The sequence below is a fragment of the Chelmon rostratus genome, chromosome 4, assembly GCF_017976325.1.
Source record: "Chelmon rostratus isolate fCheRos1 chromosome 4, fCheRos1.pri, whole genome shotgun sequence".
Classification (NCBI taxonomy): domain Eukaryota; kingdom Metazoa; phylum Chordata; class Actinopteri; order Chaetodontiformes; family Chaetodontidae; genus Chelmon; species Chelmon rostratus.
Window position 1 is genome coordinate 23,411,778 of NC_055661.1, and position 16,785 is coordinate 23,428,562.

At 40.2% G+C, this 16,785-nt stretch overlaps 1 protein-coding gene across 1 annotated transcript; it reads left to right on the plus strand.

Moving 5' to 3' along the window:
* The first annotated feature begins 722 nt into the window (after nucleotides 1–722).
* On the plus strand, nucleotides 723–16,785 carry LOC121605474. The gene is made up of 19 exons (XM_041935390.1): nucleotides 723–914; nucleotides 2,013–2,178; nucleotides 2,263–2,415; nucleotides 2,503–2,663; nucleotides 2,816–2,992; nucleotides 3,490–3,628; nucleotides 4,890–5,077; nucleotides 5,191–5,332; nucleotides 5,437–5,603; nucleotides 10,195–10,264; nucleotides 12,161–12,354; nucleotides 12,868–13,033; nucleotides 13,118–13,270; nucleotides 13,358–13,518; nucleotides 13,671–13,847; nucleotides 14,345–14,483; nucleotides 15,745–15,932; nucleotides 16,046–16,187; nucleotides 16,292–16,785. The coding sequence occupies exons 1-19, from the start codon at nucleotides 723–725 to the stop codon at nucleotides 16,465–16,467; spliced, it is 3,051 nt and encodes a 1,016-aa protein (XP_041791324.1). The 3' UTR covers nucleotides 16,468–16,785.

The window sequence follows — 16,785 nt, forward strand, 5'->3', positions numbered from 1 at the left end:
CCATGAAAATCTATTTGCATGACTCAGGCACAAATGTTCACAGATCAGATAACATGTCAAGGATTATTCATGTTATGTTTAGTCACATCTCCTGAATTCCTTCCTCACTCTCTGATGCATCATCTGGAGTCTCCCATGTTTCCCTCAAAGTTGAAGAAACGAAAGGCATAAAGGGGATATGAAGCTATTAACAGATGACTAAATGAAATGCACCACCATGAACTCAAATAAAATTACAGTTTCTCGAAGATTGAACGTTGTTGGAAGCATTTGGGATAATGTGAGTACACAACTTTTTTTTACTTATTTTAATATGGAAATGTTATTATGCCTTTAACAAAATCACACAGTGTTTGCAAAAAGTATTGAAAATTGTATAATGTTTGTCAGCGTTTTTCATATTTTTAAAACCTTTGTGAAAACATAAGTGATTCCAAGAGAATAAAGTTTGAAAAACGGTGCTTCATCTTCATGAATGTTCTGTTAATGGTTAATGTAAGAGAACATTCCTTTAAGCATGTACTAGTTTTTATCACATGATAGTGGTCTTGCATGTCAAGAGAAAAAGAGGCATGTCTGCAGGTGGTTATGTAAGAACACTATCACAAGCACCTTTGTACAAACAGGCATTATAAAACAACAGGTTTTTCAAGCAAGAAGGACAAAAGCCTGGAGAAGCTCCGACCCTCCTTCAGCTGCTGCTGCTTCAACTCTCTTCAGCAATGTGGCTTGATAATTTTTTGCTGAGTTTTGACCTCAAGGGGATATTCCTGTTTATTTTTGTTTTCATCCTAATAGTAGACTTCCTCAAATACAAGAACCCTCCGAATTTTCCTCCAGGACCATTGGGTCTTCCTTTTGTTGGGAATTTCTGGAGTATAGACAAAAAACATCCGCACAAATATTTTACCAAGGTAAATATTAAGAAGGTTTCACTTTACATTGGTATCATTGCGAAAGGCTTGTGTATATATGTTTTAGATTTGTTAAAGCGCTTTGAAAGTGCTTTCTAGTTTCATTTTTCAATTAATTGTTGCTGTTCAAATTATCATTTTTTGTAGGAAATTTATTGAGACATTCTAATACATTTAAATTTGATTAATCCGATGAACTTTATTGACTTTAAAGTTGAAGATGCTTCACTGGATGATGCAATTCCTACCAGGATGTGGCAAATGTGAACAATAACTGACAAGCCCAGAGGCACGAGGTTTCTGGACTCAAATACAGACTCAGACACAACAGCAAGGTTTCAAAATAAAACAGGGATTTATTTAACAAAAGGCGCTCAGGATATAACAACAACTCATAAAGTATGGCAGAAAAGTACAAACAAAAGACGCTAAGGATAATTTGGAAGACTAATCTTAACTCAAAAAGGGCTCAATCGGCTAGAATAAAGTAACAACAAATCAAGAACAAAGCTAGAAAAATACTAATAATCAACAAGAACTTACTTTCAAAAACACACTATGCACAACAAGGAGACAAGGATCAAGAATGATGGATAAATCACGGCTTGGTACAAGGACATGGCACGAGACAATCTGGCACAGGACAAAGGGAGACGCGAACTATATATACACGAGGTAACAATGAACAGGTGGAGACAATTAGGGCGGGGTAGACAATCAGACAGGCAGGAAAAACACCGGGAAGTCAAGGGGCCTGAAACGAGAGGAGATATGGTTTCACAATAAAACAGGAAGTGTAAGACAATACTTGACGCTCGTGAACAAAAACACTTAACAGATCTGACGAGACATGACAATAACAACATGCTTAACTTTGGCAATAAATTTTAAAAATGGAAACCATTTCAGTCACTTTTATTAGTTCTACAGCAGCAGATACTGACAGCTGGTGGTGGAATTGTAAATATAAATGCTTATTCTGACCTCCACGCACATTCGGCACAACTGGTGGCCCATTTGTCTGTCATCCAAAAGTTCATATGATGCAGTAAAGTGTTCATTACTGTTCTTCACTGTTCCTTGATGTATTGTCTGCAGCTGGCTGACATCTATGGGAATGTGTTCAGCGTCCGCCTCGGCAGTGACAAGCTGGTGCTTCTGTGTGGATACAAGATGGTGAAAGAAGCCATTGTAGCACAAGCCAAGAACTTTGTGGATCGACCATACAATGCAGTCAGCGAAAGATTTTACTCAGGAACCACAGGTGTTCAAATCTCTTGTCTCATGCTGTGCAGAAAATAGTCTTCCTGAACCATTAACCCTATTTCCTCTGCATGTTTGTGTTTAGATGGTCTGTTCACAAGCAATGGAGAAATATGGAAGAGACAGCGGCGCTTTGCTTTGTCTACCTTACGTACCTTTGGCCTGGGCAAAAACACCATGGAGCAGAGTATCTGTGAGGAGATCCGACACCTGCAAGAGGAGATAGAGAAGGAAAAAGGTGGTGCAAAATGAGTATAAATTATAATCACAGTCATCCATGTCAGCTCTTCAGCAATTGTCTAAACAGTGTCCTCCTTTCCTCCAGGTGAACCATTCAACCCAACAGATCTCTTCAACAATGCTGCGTCAAACATCATTTGCCAGCTGGTGATGGGGAAACGATTTGAATACAGCGACCATAAATTCCAGATCCTGCTGAAGTATCTGTCCGAAGTTATTTTTCTGGAGGGCTCAACATGGGGTTTGGTACGTCAGTAATATCTCATTAGCTCAGAGATTGCATTCTGGTGGGATTGTGGAACCAGTGACCAGTGACGATGCTCATAACTTATCACAAAAGATGAACAATGATGTGAATGAAAGTTTCTCTCATTTACTTTCTTGTTTCTTCTGAATAGCTGTATCAGTCATTCCCGAGAGTGATGAAGCACTTGCCAGGTCCTCACAACAAAATGTTCAGCTACTTCAACACACTCCAAGACTTCATCAGCGAGGAGGTGAAGAGCCACAAGAAGGACCTGGACTACAACAATCCCCGGGACTACATTGACGCTTTCATCATTGAAATGGAAAACGTATGTGACAAATGCATTGCGCACACCTTTGTCTTTCCCCCAAGACTGTTTCACCTAGACCCAGCCCTACTGCACTGTGATTGGCTAGTGCTCATTGGTCAGAATGCCTTTTACTGGCAGTATAAGGACCAATGTGGGGAGGGGCTCCACCGTTGTGGTGGATAAATGAGTCAAACACCAGACTATCATGCCGGATTGCATCTAACGTGAAACCAAACATTGACTTATTGTCATTGTTTTTTTGTTTTGTTTGTTTATTATTTTCAATTTTCAGTCGCAGGTTAGGTTTAGGCACCAAAACCACTTGATTAGGTTTAGGAAAATATTAGGATTTGGGTTAAAATAGACTCTTTCATACTCACATAGAGGCAACAAGTACTTGCCAATCATAGCACGATATAGCAGGTGTAGGCAGAACAGTCTTGGGGGGAGAAATAATATTGCACTTTGTAGCCCCTCCTGTCAATCAGCTGTGTCCTCTCTGCATTTTTGACTAGCACAAAGAGACTGAGCTGGGCTTCACTGAGACCAATCTGGCCCTGTGTTCTCTGGATCTGTTCCTGGCTGGAACTGAGACAACCTCCATCACTTTACGATGGGCTTTGGTTTTCCTCATCAAAAACCCTGATATCCAGGGTAGGTGACACGCTAGGCTCTATAATGAGCCAACTGAAAAAACAACCACAGACAGTTTAATGAGTGGATGGACCTTCTGGGTGTGAATGCGGAAGTGCCTTAAACCTGCATTCTGTCTAAGGGCCAGCAAGGGGCAACTCTACTGGTTGCAAAAAAAAGTCAGATTGTCTGCAAGTTCATGAGAAAATTACCCTACTTCTCATTTGATTTATTACCTCAGTAAACAGTTGTGTCATAATTTTGTTCGCTTGTTTCAAGTCTTCTTTTGTAGCATGATGTTGCATGATGTTTAGTTCCCATTTAGAAGGAAATAGATTATAAAGCAGGGATTTGGTTACAAATCGCATGTTTCCTCATGTTCTCAGTCAGATCCAACCAGGATGGAGGCACAGCAATGTGGATCCACGGCAGCTCCACCCTCTCACCCAAACATGGTCACTTCTGGCTCCAAAAAGCCAACATGGCAATGGCCATCATCCGTAACTTGAGGCATAAAAATGCAGTCCACAAACCAATGGGTGGCAATCCATTCAGTAGTTGGTGAGATATTTCAGTCTGGACCAAAGTGGTGGACTGACAGACCAACTGACAAAGCAACACTGACATACTAATAATGACCAATAATAACAGGGATTGTTTATATGGGTCATTTTCTCTGTCAAAGATTACAAAAAATATTTTACTATCATTTAAAGGCAATATGTTCAAGTTTGATGTCTGTATGCTTGTATATAAATCTTTGAGATAACAGAGCAGTACGGCCACTCAGATAAATAAAGCTAAAACTTACTGCAGGAGAAAATGTTTTTTGGGAGCAACCTGTTGCCTTCAATCATCGGTTTTTAGTTTAACCTTTAGAGCATTGATCCCCAACCCATGGTCATTTGGTACTGAGCTGGACAGAAAGAAAAAATAATTTCCATTATTTTGTTTTTTCACATAATTTGATTTATTTTTCGAGTCTTAATGACGTTTTATTTTGAAAACATCATTTATTTTGTGGCCAGTTCATTATTATTGTTATTATTATTATTAAAGAGAAAATACCACAGTTTTTAATGTCGATCTTATCATTTTATTTTGTTTTTATCTGCTACACCTTTAGACTGGGCCGTGAAAAAATTGTCAGATATTAAACTAGGCCATGGTACAGAAAAGGTTGGGGACCACTGCTTTAGAGGAAACAAAAGGAAAGCTTCACATTTTTTAAAGTCTGTCTTAAGGCAATAGTCACATTCCTTCAATTTTCTTGTATTTCTAGGCAAAGTCCAGGAAGAGATAGACAGAGTCATCGGACAGGCCCGCCAGCCCGCCATGGCTGACAGAGCCAACCTGCCCTACACTGATGCTGTCATCCACGAGATCCAGAGGGTTGGAAACATTGTTCCTCTCAATGGACTCAGAATGGCCGCCAAGGACACAACACTGGGTGGTTACTTCATACCCAAGGTGCATTTCATACACAGTCGTTTTAAGTCTTAGCAGCATTACCTACTGAAAGTTTTTGAGGAATGAAAAAGTGTTGTTGCAGCAATGCTTGACCTACGAATCTTGTTTCTTAGGGTACGTCTGTGTTGCCCAACCTGACCTCTGTGCTGTTCGACAAGACTGAATGGGAGACTCCAGACAGCTTCAACCCGGAACATTTTCTAGATGCTGAGGGAAAGTTTGTGAAGAAAGAGGCTCTCCTGCCTTTCTCTGCAGGTAAACCACATTCACCTCAACCTTTGGCACCTCCTGAACCAGAATATAAGTTTCATCCAGAGCTCTTAAACCTTCCTTTGTGTTTGTGTTTGTGGACTCTTCAGGGAAACGTGTGTGTCTCGGAGAAGGCCTCGCCAAGATGGAGCTGTTCCTGTTTCTTGTTGGTTTACTACAGAAGTTCTCTTTCTCTGTTGCTGATGGAGTTGAGCTGAGCACAGAAGGAATTACTGGAACTACACGTGTACCACACCCCTTCAAGGTTTATGCCAAGGCTCGCTGAATTATGCAGCATCTCGCTCAACTATTTTACAGCCAACCGATGTATGAGATAACATTTAACAAAACATTTCAGGTGAGAAAACCTTTCAGTGTCAACCTTTCACTGTTGTGTGATAGCCTCATGTAGCGAGGACCAATTTATTGTCTCTGCCTCTCCGTTTCAAAATGTTTTTAAGTTTCTCCGACCAAGTCCAGTTGCCAAAAGGAAAAAATACCAAGGCACTCATCTTAATTCAAGAAAAAGTATTAAAAAGCCTTTATTAAATTACATGGCTGAAGAAGTTAAAAATGCTCCAACGCATTTCGGCTGGGAGCCTTCGTCAGGGAGTGTGAAGTCTGGTTGCCCTTTGATCATACATCCTTCCACTTTCCAATAAAACCATTTCAAAACATTTGTTAATGAATAAAAAATTATTTGTGTCACAAATCTGGTTTCAGTCATTGGCAAAAACACAACATGACACACAGTATGTGCCAAAGTGTTATGCTGGTGTTATAAAAATGCTGTAAACTAAGAATGCTTTCAGAAATGGAAGTGTTAGTAGTTTATTTTCATCAATGAATTGTCAGGGAGGTGGGGATTTAAAGGAGCTATAGGTTGAACCCAGATGCAGACACACAAGGGGGCGCTGGTTCAAATTAACAAATTTATTCAACTTAAGGAAACTAAACCAAAACTCTGGGAACTAAGGAAAAACAATCACAAAGGTAAATGGGGTTAACACAGAACACGATGGCAACATAGGGAAACACGGAACAAACGCTTACAAAGAATGTGACATGGCTGATTGACAAAGACAACACCAGAAAACAAACTTACATGGACTGTGGCATGGCTCGAGACAATGACAATACAAGGAAACACTCACAGGGAACATAGCACGGACATGAGCAAAGACAAACCAAGGGAAAACACTTACTAGTGGCAAGGTATCACTGACAACGGGGTAAACACAGACAACGACCTAACAAAGACTGGGGAGAAGACACGGACTTATATACACAAGGCAGGAACACTAATGACACACAGGTGAAACACATCAGACAATCACAAGGGCGGGAAAACACAGGAAGTAAAGCAAACAAAGAAACATAACATGAACCTTCAAAATAAAACAGGACATGACAAAAAACAGACAAAGACAACACACAAGGGGAACCTTCAACAAAAAAAAAACACCATGCACAGCATGGGTCATGGCATGAACAAAATGCAGTGAATGAACAAAAGAGAAATCTAAATCAAATCAATATTTGGTGTGACCACAATTTGCCTTCAAAACAGCATCAATTGTTCTCGGTATACTTGCACACAGTTTTTGAAGGAACCCTGCTGGTGAGTTGTTTCAAACATCTTGGAGAACCAACCACAGATCTTCTGTGGATCTAGGCTTCCTAAAATCATTCTGTGTCTTCATGCAATCCCAGACAGACTCCATGATGTTGAGATCAGGGCTCTGTTGGGGGCCATACCATTGCTTCTAGGACTTCTTGTTCGTCTTTACTCTGAAGCTAGTTCCTAATGACGTTGGCTGTATGTTTGGGGTCATTGTCCTGCTACAGAATAAATTTGGTGCCAATCATACGGCTCCCTGATGGTATTGCACTATAGATATCTGCCTGTATTTCTCAGCATTGAGGACACCATTACTCCTGACCAAACCTCCAACTCTATTTGCAGAAATGCAGTCCCAAGCTTGCAGGGAACCTCCACCATGCTTCACTGTTGCCTGCAGACGCTCATTACTGTACCGCTCTCCAGCCCTTCGGCGAACAAACTGCCTTTTGCTACAAATACTCAATTTTGACTCATCAGTCTAGAGTTCCTGCTGCCATTTTTCTTCACCCCAGTCCCTATGTTTTCGCTCATAGTTGAGTCGCTTGGCCTTGTTTCTATGTCAGACGCACAGGAAAGGAAAATAAACCAAGTGCTCGCTTCACCTCAGCTGTGAGTAACCCAAAGACTGAATAACCATGAACAGTGAGTAGGAATTGCTACTGGCTGACGTTGAGAAGAAATTTGTAACTTTATCAGCCACTGATCTGGGTGCAGTCAGTGAGGAGCTAGGACTTCAGCCCAGTGAGGAGGTAAAAGCTTTGTGCTGGTTAATGAGAAGGCTCATCCTGAGTCACCTGGAGAGTGAAGAAGTCACTAGTCTGGAGGATTTGGGAATGTCATTGCTTTTAGCCACGGTGGATTATATAAACAATTTAATAGAAGAGACTGATTATGCTGTTGGAGCTAATGTATCACCACATGAGGAAGAGACAAGAGGACAGCCAAAGACAGCTTTGGAGCACTCTTTGTCAACAGGGAATGGTACTACACACCAGCCAACTTTGTCACCACAGAGACCAAGCATCTTAACAGGCTCAGAAAGAGACTCAACGCAAATCAAAAGCCAAGTCAGTCTGCATCCCATGTATAGGAAAGATTTCAGGATTATTGACCAAATTGTTGAAGTGGGACGAAAGGATAAACTGAACTTCACAAGCCTTGAAAGACAGATTGAACGTGGACTACAAAAAGGCTATGATGACGGTGAGATTGTAGAAGCAGTGATCCAGTCTATTGCACCTAAAGTCAAATTAAGGAGTGATTTGGAGAGCAGATAAGACCTATCACTGAACTCTTTAAGACAAATCCTCAGGACTCACTTCATAGAGAAAGATGCCACAGAACTTTATCACTCACTGACATGTGCTGTCCAAGAGTCAGGAGAATCCCCTGTGTAGTTTCTAATTCGCACCATGGACCTCAGACAGAAAGTTTTGTTTGCATCTGAACATGCAAAGATAGGACTGAAGTATAACCCTGAACTCATACAGACTCAGTTTTTGCAAACATTGTTGACAGGACTACAAGATGAGGCTGTACTTGCAGATAGCATGCCTTACCTCCAAGATCAATCTGTACAGGATGAAGTATTACTGGAGAAAATAAGCGCTGCATACAGTGTGGAAATGGAGAGGAGGAGTAAACTTTCATCTGTTACCAAACAAAAGAGAGTAAAAGTAGCCATGGTCCACGAAGTGGAGGGCAGTAAAGTGCAGCAGGTGAGTGGTGTAAAGAAGGATAAGAACCACACAGCTAAATCCAATCCTATTCTTGAGAAGCTTGATGCTGGTAATAAAGTAATATGTGAAGCGCTGCAGACCTTCACCACACAGGTTGCTAGCCTCAGTCAAGCAAACAGAAAGAGAGAGGATGACACAACAGCCAAAATAAAGCAGAACAACTTCGCTGGTACTGTTAAACGAAACCCAAGAAAGTGTTCTGAATGTGAAAAATCAAACCCAGAGGAAAAATGTACACACTGTTACAAATGTGGCAGCAGTGAACATTGGGCTATTGGCTGTCTAGAAGAGATACTACTGCCAGCACTTGCAAAATAGAAGTTGCTAATAACAAGTTAAACCATGTTGCTATACTAACTAGCCAAGCCCCACTGTCAAGGAGAAAGCAAAGCAAAGTTAGTAGGACGCAGTTTTGTCCAGTGTAACCTGGGAGGGGTTCAAACTATAGTGTTATGGGATACAGGATCCCAAGTGTCCATTGTTGACATGGACTGGAAAAAACTGTTAAATAGTCTGCGTCTCCCTTGTCTTGCGCCAGTGTGTCTTAGTCCGAGAGCCGATTCACCCGTGCCTGTCTTTGTCCCGTTCCCATTGTCACAGTATCTTGTCCACGTGTTCCATAGTCCTCTTCGTGAGTGTTTTTTGTTTGTAAGTTTAATGGTTCAGATTTTGACATTTTTCGTTTGTCCTAGCTAACCCGTTTTGTAGTCCTCATTAAGAGAGTTTTTTGTTTTAGACTTTTCTTACTTAGCGATAGTATTCCTCTGTTTTCTTAGAGTGATTTTCATTTTGTGAGATTTTCCAGTCAGGTTTTGTTTTCTGATACTCTGTTGTGCTCTTCTCCCTCGGGAGTAATTTCAGTTCGTAGTAGTTATCATTGTGTTTCTGTTATTTTGTTATTATCCTCTGCTAGAGCGCTTTTTGTTATTTCTTTTCCTTTCTTAGATAGTTCAGCATTATTGTGAATATCTTTATATATATATATATATATATATATATATATATATATATATATGTGGCCAGGTCAATGAGGGAGGAGACTGGACACAAAAATACTTTTTAGTAGGATCTTTAATACCCCGACTGCCCTCAAACGAGTACAGCATTAATTCTCTAATTTTGAGAAAGATGTTTGTAACAGTCAAAAATAAGAAAAATAAAACAAATTCTTTCCTGTCTTTCTTAAATATATTCTGAATGTCTCAGTATAAAACAAGCAAAATCAAACCAAACAAACAACAGCAGTGGCCAATTCCTATGTAAACAGGAAATAAAATACATTAACACATTTTTAAGCCACTCTCATTATTTCATCAGACATTTCACAGTACACATTAGGTTTTTAACCCAGGAAACTTCATGAATTTAATTTATACACACCATGAATTAACTTTAATGCACACTTTTATATATCTCTTTGCACATTATGTTTTTACCATGACCTTTAATGAACTCACAGTACACTCAGAAAACAAAATCATGTGGACACTTACTCTAACTCGTAGCTTGAGAGCCTCACCCTGCACCTGGATGCAGCCACACGCACACTCCGCTCTCTGTCTCCCCTCTGCACGGGTAACAACATATAACTTTGTGAACAACGTTTTAAAACAGAGAATATAACGGTAACTAATATTTCAATAAACTACATGACACTTACGCTGACCCGTGGTCGTCTAGGACGGCTGGAGACAAGACACAAACTCTCGACAAATGAGAAATAAAACTACGTCTTCAGTCACACAAGCCCGTCAGACAGCTGATTTATCAGTCCGCTCTAACTCTTCAATGTATTTCCTCTGTTACACCCGCCTTTCACGGTTCAAACTTAACAACACTTACAGACATGAAATACACCTCTCCGCCATTATTTGCGTTAGGAAGACAACGGTTCGCAGGGGTTATCACGTCTCGTGTGATTTCCTGGTTCCCATGGGATTTTCAACCTGGCTGGCCCTAAAGTGACAGTACACACTCAATTAGAGCTCAGCTAACACAAAGAAAAAAATACAGTAACCCCTGTTCACTTGGCTACATATATATATATATATATATATATATCTTAGATAATTTCATAGCTGCTGATTTCTTTGCTCATTGAAGAGGTCTGGGATTTCGTGCGTAATAAAAGCTGTGATCGTTTAAGTCTCTGCATCTGAGTCCTTATTGTGTGCCGGCCTGACATTTTCTTTAGTTCTTAAATAAAAAAAAGTTTTTCGTTATATCCCAGAGTTGTCTGTTTGCATTTATTAATTCACAACATTTTGTTTGTTGTTGAAAAGGTGAGACCACAGAGGTAGGAGCACACTATGGCGGTGAGCTTCATAAACTTAAACACACAAAATGTAGTTTTACGGTTACGGGTCTCTCAATGGAAACAATAAAAAAAGATTTTGATGATGTCCTGAAGTAACATGGGAGGTGCTTTCTTCACTTTTCAACAACCACCATTGCCCATGAAAATCTATTTGCATGACTCAGGCACAAATGTTCACAGAGGAGACAACATGTCAACGTTTATTCATGTTATGTTTAGTTACATATCCTGAATTCCTTCCCCGCATCATCTGGAGTCTCCCATGTTTCCCTTGAAGTTATACAAATGAAGGGCGTAAAGGGGATATGAAATGCACCATGAACTCAAATAAAATTACAGTTTCTCGAAGATTGAACACTGTTGGAAACATTTGGGATAATGTGAGTACACAACTCATCAAATACATAACATAGGTCCAGTTCTTTTTAGTCATTTTAATATGGAAATGTTATTATACCTTTAACACAATCACACAGTGTTTGCAAAAAGTATTGACAATTGTGTAATGTTTGTCAGCGTTTTTCATATTTTGAAAACCTTTGTGAAAACATAAGTGATTGTAAGAGAATAAAGTTTGAAAAGTGATCCTTCATCTGAACCCACAGGGAGCTCTTTCTGTCCAGTGACCATGATGCTAAATTTCTTAGCTGTGTAGCAGCTTGACTTACATTTCTATTATTCTAATAGAATACAGACTCATCCTCTGATTGCTATTGACATGAACAGCACAGTGGATCAGTTAGAGGCCTTTTATTCCAACTGCACTTTGTATTGTTGGTTTAATTCTGTTTACACTAAGAAAATCCAAACAAAATCTTACATCACTGACTGCTGAGTTGAGATGGACGTGTTAATGAATGATTGCCGTGATATCACTATGTTCAGGTAAAATTAATTTATTGTTCTGTTAATGGTTAATGTAAGAGAACATTCTGTGAATCATGTGCTAGATCATTAATTTAGTTTTTATCATATAATAGTGGTCTTGCGTGTCAAGGGAAAAGGAGGCATGTCTGTAGGTGGTTATGTAAGAACACTATCACAAGCACCTTTGTACTTACAGGCATTATTAAACAACAGGTTTTTCAAGTGAGGAGGACAAAAGCCTGGAGAAGCTCCAACCTTCCTCCTGCTGCTGCTTCAACTCTCTTCAGCAATGTGGCTTGATAACTTTTTGCTGAGTTTTGACCTCAAGGGGATATTCCTGTTTATTTTTGTTTTCATCGTAATAGCAGACTTCCTCAAAAACAAGAACCCTCCGAATTTTCCTCCAGGACCATTGGGTCTTCCTTTTGTTGGAAATTTCTTGAGTATGGACAACAAACATCCGCACAAATATTTTACCAAGGTAAATATTAAGAAGGTTTCACTTTACAGTGGTATCATTGCGAAAGGCCTTTATTAATATGTTTGTAGATTTGTTAAAGCGCTTTGAAGTGCTTTCTAGTTTAATTTTTCAATAAATATTTGCTGTGCAAGTTTTCATTTTTATGTGTGAATTTTATGGAGACATTCTAATACATTTAGATTTGATTCATCCGATGAACTTAACTGAATTTACAGTTCAAGGTGCTTCACTGGATGGTGTAATTCCTCTCAGGATGTGGCAAATGTAAACAATAACAACATGTTTAACTTTGGCAATAAATTTAAAAAATGGAAATCATTTCAATTACTTTTATTAGTTCTGCAGCAGCAGATACTGACAGCTGGTGGTGGAATTGTAAATATAAATGCATATTCTGACCTCCACGCACATTCGGCACAACTGGTGGCCCATTTGTTTGTCATCCAAAAGTTCATATGATGCAGTAAAGTGTTCATTACTGTTCTTCACTGTTCCTTGATGTATTGCCTGCAGCTGGCTGACATCTATGGGAATGTGTTCAGCGTCCGCCTCGGCAGGGACAAGATGGTGCTTCTGTGTGGATACAAGATGGTGAAAGAAGCCATTGTAGCACAAGCCGAGAACTTTGTGGATCGACCATACAATGCAGTCAGCGAAAGATTTTACTCAGGAACCACAGGTGTTCAAATCTCTTGTCTCATGCTGTGCAGAAAATAGTCTTCCTGAACCATTAACCCTATTTCCTCTGCATGTTTGTGTTTAGATGGTCTGTTCACAAGCAATGGAGAAATATGGAAGAGACAGCGGCGCTTTGCTTTGTCTACCTTACGTACCTTTGGCCTGGGCAAAAACACCATGGAGCAGAGTATCTGTGAGGAGAGCCGACACCTGCAAGAGGAGATAGAGAAGGAAAAAGGTGGTGCAAAATGAGTATAAATTATAATCACAGTCATCCATGTCAGCTCTTCAGCAATTGTCTAAACAGTGTCCTCCTTTCCTCCAGGTGAACCATTCAACCCAACAGATCTCTTCAACAATGCTGCGTCAAACATCATTTGCCAGCTGGTGATGGGGAAACGATTTGAATACAGCGACCATAAATTCCAGATCCTGCTGAAGTATCTGTCCGAAGTTATTTTTCTGGAGGGCTCGACATGGGGTTTGGTACGTCAGTAATATCTCATTAGCTCAGAGATTGCATTCTGGTGGGATTGTGGAACCAGTGACCAGTGACGATGCTCATAACTTATCACAAAAGATGAACAATGATGTGAATGAAAGTTTCTCTCATTTACTTTCTTGTTTCTTCTGAATAGCTGTATCAGTCATTCCCGAGAGTGATGAAGCACTTGCCAGGTCCTCACAACAAAATGTTCAGCTACTTCAACACACTCCAAGACTTCATCAGCGAGGAGGTGAAGAGCCACAAGAAGGACCTGGACTACAACAATCCCCGGGACTACATTGACGCTTTCATCATTGAAATGGAAAACGTATGTGACAAATGCATTGCGCACACCTTTGTCTTTCCCCCAAGACTGTTTCACCTAGACCCAGCCCTACTGCACTGTGATTGGCTAGTGCTCATTGGTCAGAATGCCTTTTACTGGCAGTATAAGGACCAATGTGGGGAGGGGCTCCACCGTTGTGGTGGATAAATGAGTCAAACACCAGACTATCATGCCGGATTGCATCTAACGTGAAACCAAACATTGACTTATTGTCATTGTTTTTTTGTTTTGTTTGTTTATTATTTTCAATTTTCAGTCGCAGGTTAGGTTTAGGCACCAAAACCACTTGATTAGGTTTAGGAAAATATTAGGATTTGGGTTAAAATAGACTCTTTCATACTCACATAGAGGCAACAAGTACTTGCCAATCATAGCACGATATAGCAGGTGTAGGCAGAACAGTCTTGGGGGGAGAAATAATATTGCACTTTGTAGCCCCTCCTGTCAATCAGCTGTGTCCTCTCTGCATTTTTGACTAGCACAAAGAGACTGAGCTGGGCTTCACTGAGACCAATCTGGCCCTGTGTTCTCTGGATCTGTTCCTGGCTGGAACTGAGACAACCTCCATCACTTTACGATGGGCTTTGGTTTTCCTCATCAAAAACCCTGATATCCAGGGTAGGTGACATGCTAGGCTCTATAATGAGCCAACTGAAAAAACAACCACAGACAGTTTAATGAGTGGATGGACCTTCTGGGTGTGAATGCGGAAGTGCCTTAAACCTGCATTCTGTCTAAGGGCCAGCAAGGGGCAACTCTACTGGTTGCAAAAAAAAGTCAGATTGTCTGCAAGTTCATGAGAAAATTACCCTACTTCTCATTTGATTTATTACCTCAGTAAACAGTTGTGTCATAATTTTGTTCGCTTGTTTCAAGTCTTCTTTTGTAGCATGATGTTGCATGATGTTTAGTTCCCATTTAGAAGGAAATAGATTATAAAGCAGGGATTTGGTTACAAATCGCATGTTTCCTCATGTTCTCAGTCAGATCCAACCAGGATGGAGGCACAGCAATGTGGATCCACGGCAGCTCCACCCTCTCACCCAAACATGGTCACTTCTGGCTCCAAAAAGCCAACATGGCAATGGCCATCATCCGTAACTTGAGGCATAAAAATGCAGTCCACAAACCAATGGGTGGCAATCCATTCAGTAGTTGGTGAGATATTTCAGTCTGGACCAAAGTGGTGGACTGACAGACCAACTGACAAAGCAACACTGACATACTAATAATGACCAATAATAACAGGGATTGTTTATATGGGTCATTTTCTCTGTCAAAGATTACAAAAAATATTTTACTATCATTTAAAGGCAATATGTTCAAGTTTGATGTCTGTATGCTTGTATATAAATCTTTGAGATAACAGAGCAGTACGGCCACTCAGATAAATAAAGCTAAAACTTACTGCAGGAGAAAATGTTTTTTGGGAGCAACCTGTTGCCTTCAATCATCGGTTTTTAGTTTAACCTTTAGAGCATTGATCCCCAACCCATGGTCATTTGGTACTGAGCTGCACAGAAAGAAAAAATAATTTCCATTATTTTGTTTTTTCACATAATTTGATTTATTTTTCGAGTCTTAATGACGTTTTATTTTGAAAACGTCATTTATTTTGTGGCCAGTTCATTATTATTGTTATTATTATTATTAAAGAGAAAATACCACAGTTTTTAATGTCGATCTTATCATTTTATTTTGTTTTTATCTGCTACACCTTTAGACTGGGCCGTGAAAAAATTGTCAGATATTAAACTAGGCCATGGTACAGAAAAGGTTGGGGACCACTGCTTTAGAGGAAACAAAAGGAAAGCTTCACATTTTTTAAAGTCTGTCTTAAGGCAATAGTCACATTCCTTCAATTTTCTTGTATTTCTAGGCAAAGTCCAGGAAGAGATAGACAGAGTCATCGGACAGGCCCGCCAGCCCGCCATGGCTGACAGAGCCAACCTGCCCTACACTGATGCTGTCATCCACGAGATCCAGAGGGTTGGAAACATTGTTCCTCTCAATGGACTCAGAATGGCCGCCAAGGACACAACACTGGGTGGTTACTTCATACCCAAGGTGCATTTCATACACAGTCGTTTTAAGTCTTAGCAGCATTACCTACTGAAAGTTTTTGAGGAATGAAAAAGTGTTGTTGCAGCAATGCTTGACCTACGAATCTTGTTTCTTAGGGTACGTCTGTGTTGCCCAACCTGACCTCTGTGCTGTTCGACAAGACTGAATGGGAGACTCCAGACAGCTTCAACCCGGAACATTTTCTAGATGCTGAGGGAAAGTTTGTGAAGAAAGAGGCTCTCCTGCCTTTCTCTGCAGGTAAACCACATTCACCTCAACCTTTGGCACCTCCTGAACCAGAATATAAGTTTCATCCAGAGCTCTTAAACCTTCCTTTGTGTTTGTGTTTGTGGACTCTTCAGGGAAACGTGTGTGTCTCGGAGAAGGCCTCGCCAAGATGGAGCTGTTCCTGTTTCTTGTTGGTTTACTACAGAAGTTCTCTTTCTCTGTTGCTGATGGAGTTGAGCTGAGCACAGAAGGAATTACTGGAACTACACGTGTACCACACCCCTTCAAGGTTTATGCCAAGGCTCGCTGAATTATGCAGCATCTCGCTCAACTATTTTACAGCCAACCGATGTATGAGATAACATTTAACAAAACATTTCAGGTGAGAAAACCTTTCAGTGTCAACCTTTCACTGTTGTGTGATAGCCTCATGTAGCGAGGACCAATTTATTGTCTCTGCCTCTCCGTTTCAAAATGTTTTTAAGTTTCTCCGACCAAGTCCAGTTGCCAAAAGGAAAAAATACCAAGGCACTCATCTTAATTCAAGAAAAAGTATTAAAAAGCCTTTATTAAATTACATGGCTGAAGAAGTTAAAAATGCTCCAACGCATTTCGGCTGGGAGCCTTC

What these genes read in the sequence shown, in the direction of transcription:
- LOC121605474 (XM_041935390.1), top strand. Translation starts at nt 723, where the DNA reads ATGTGGCTTGATAATTTTTTGCTGAGTTTTGACCTCAAGGGGATATTC. An exon ending in TCATCATTGAAATGGAAAAC is followed by an intron (nt 2,993 to 3,489) that starts GTATGTGACAAA and finishes ATTTTTGACTAG; the next exon opens with CACAAAGAGACTGAGCTGGG. An exon ending in AGGGCTCGACATGGGGTTTG is followed by an intron (nt 13,519 to 13,670) that starts GTACGTCAGTAA and finishes TCTTCTGAATAG; the next exon opens with CTGTATCAGTCATTCCCGAG.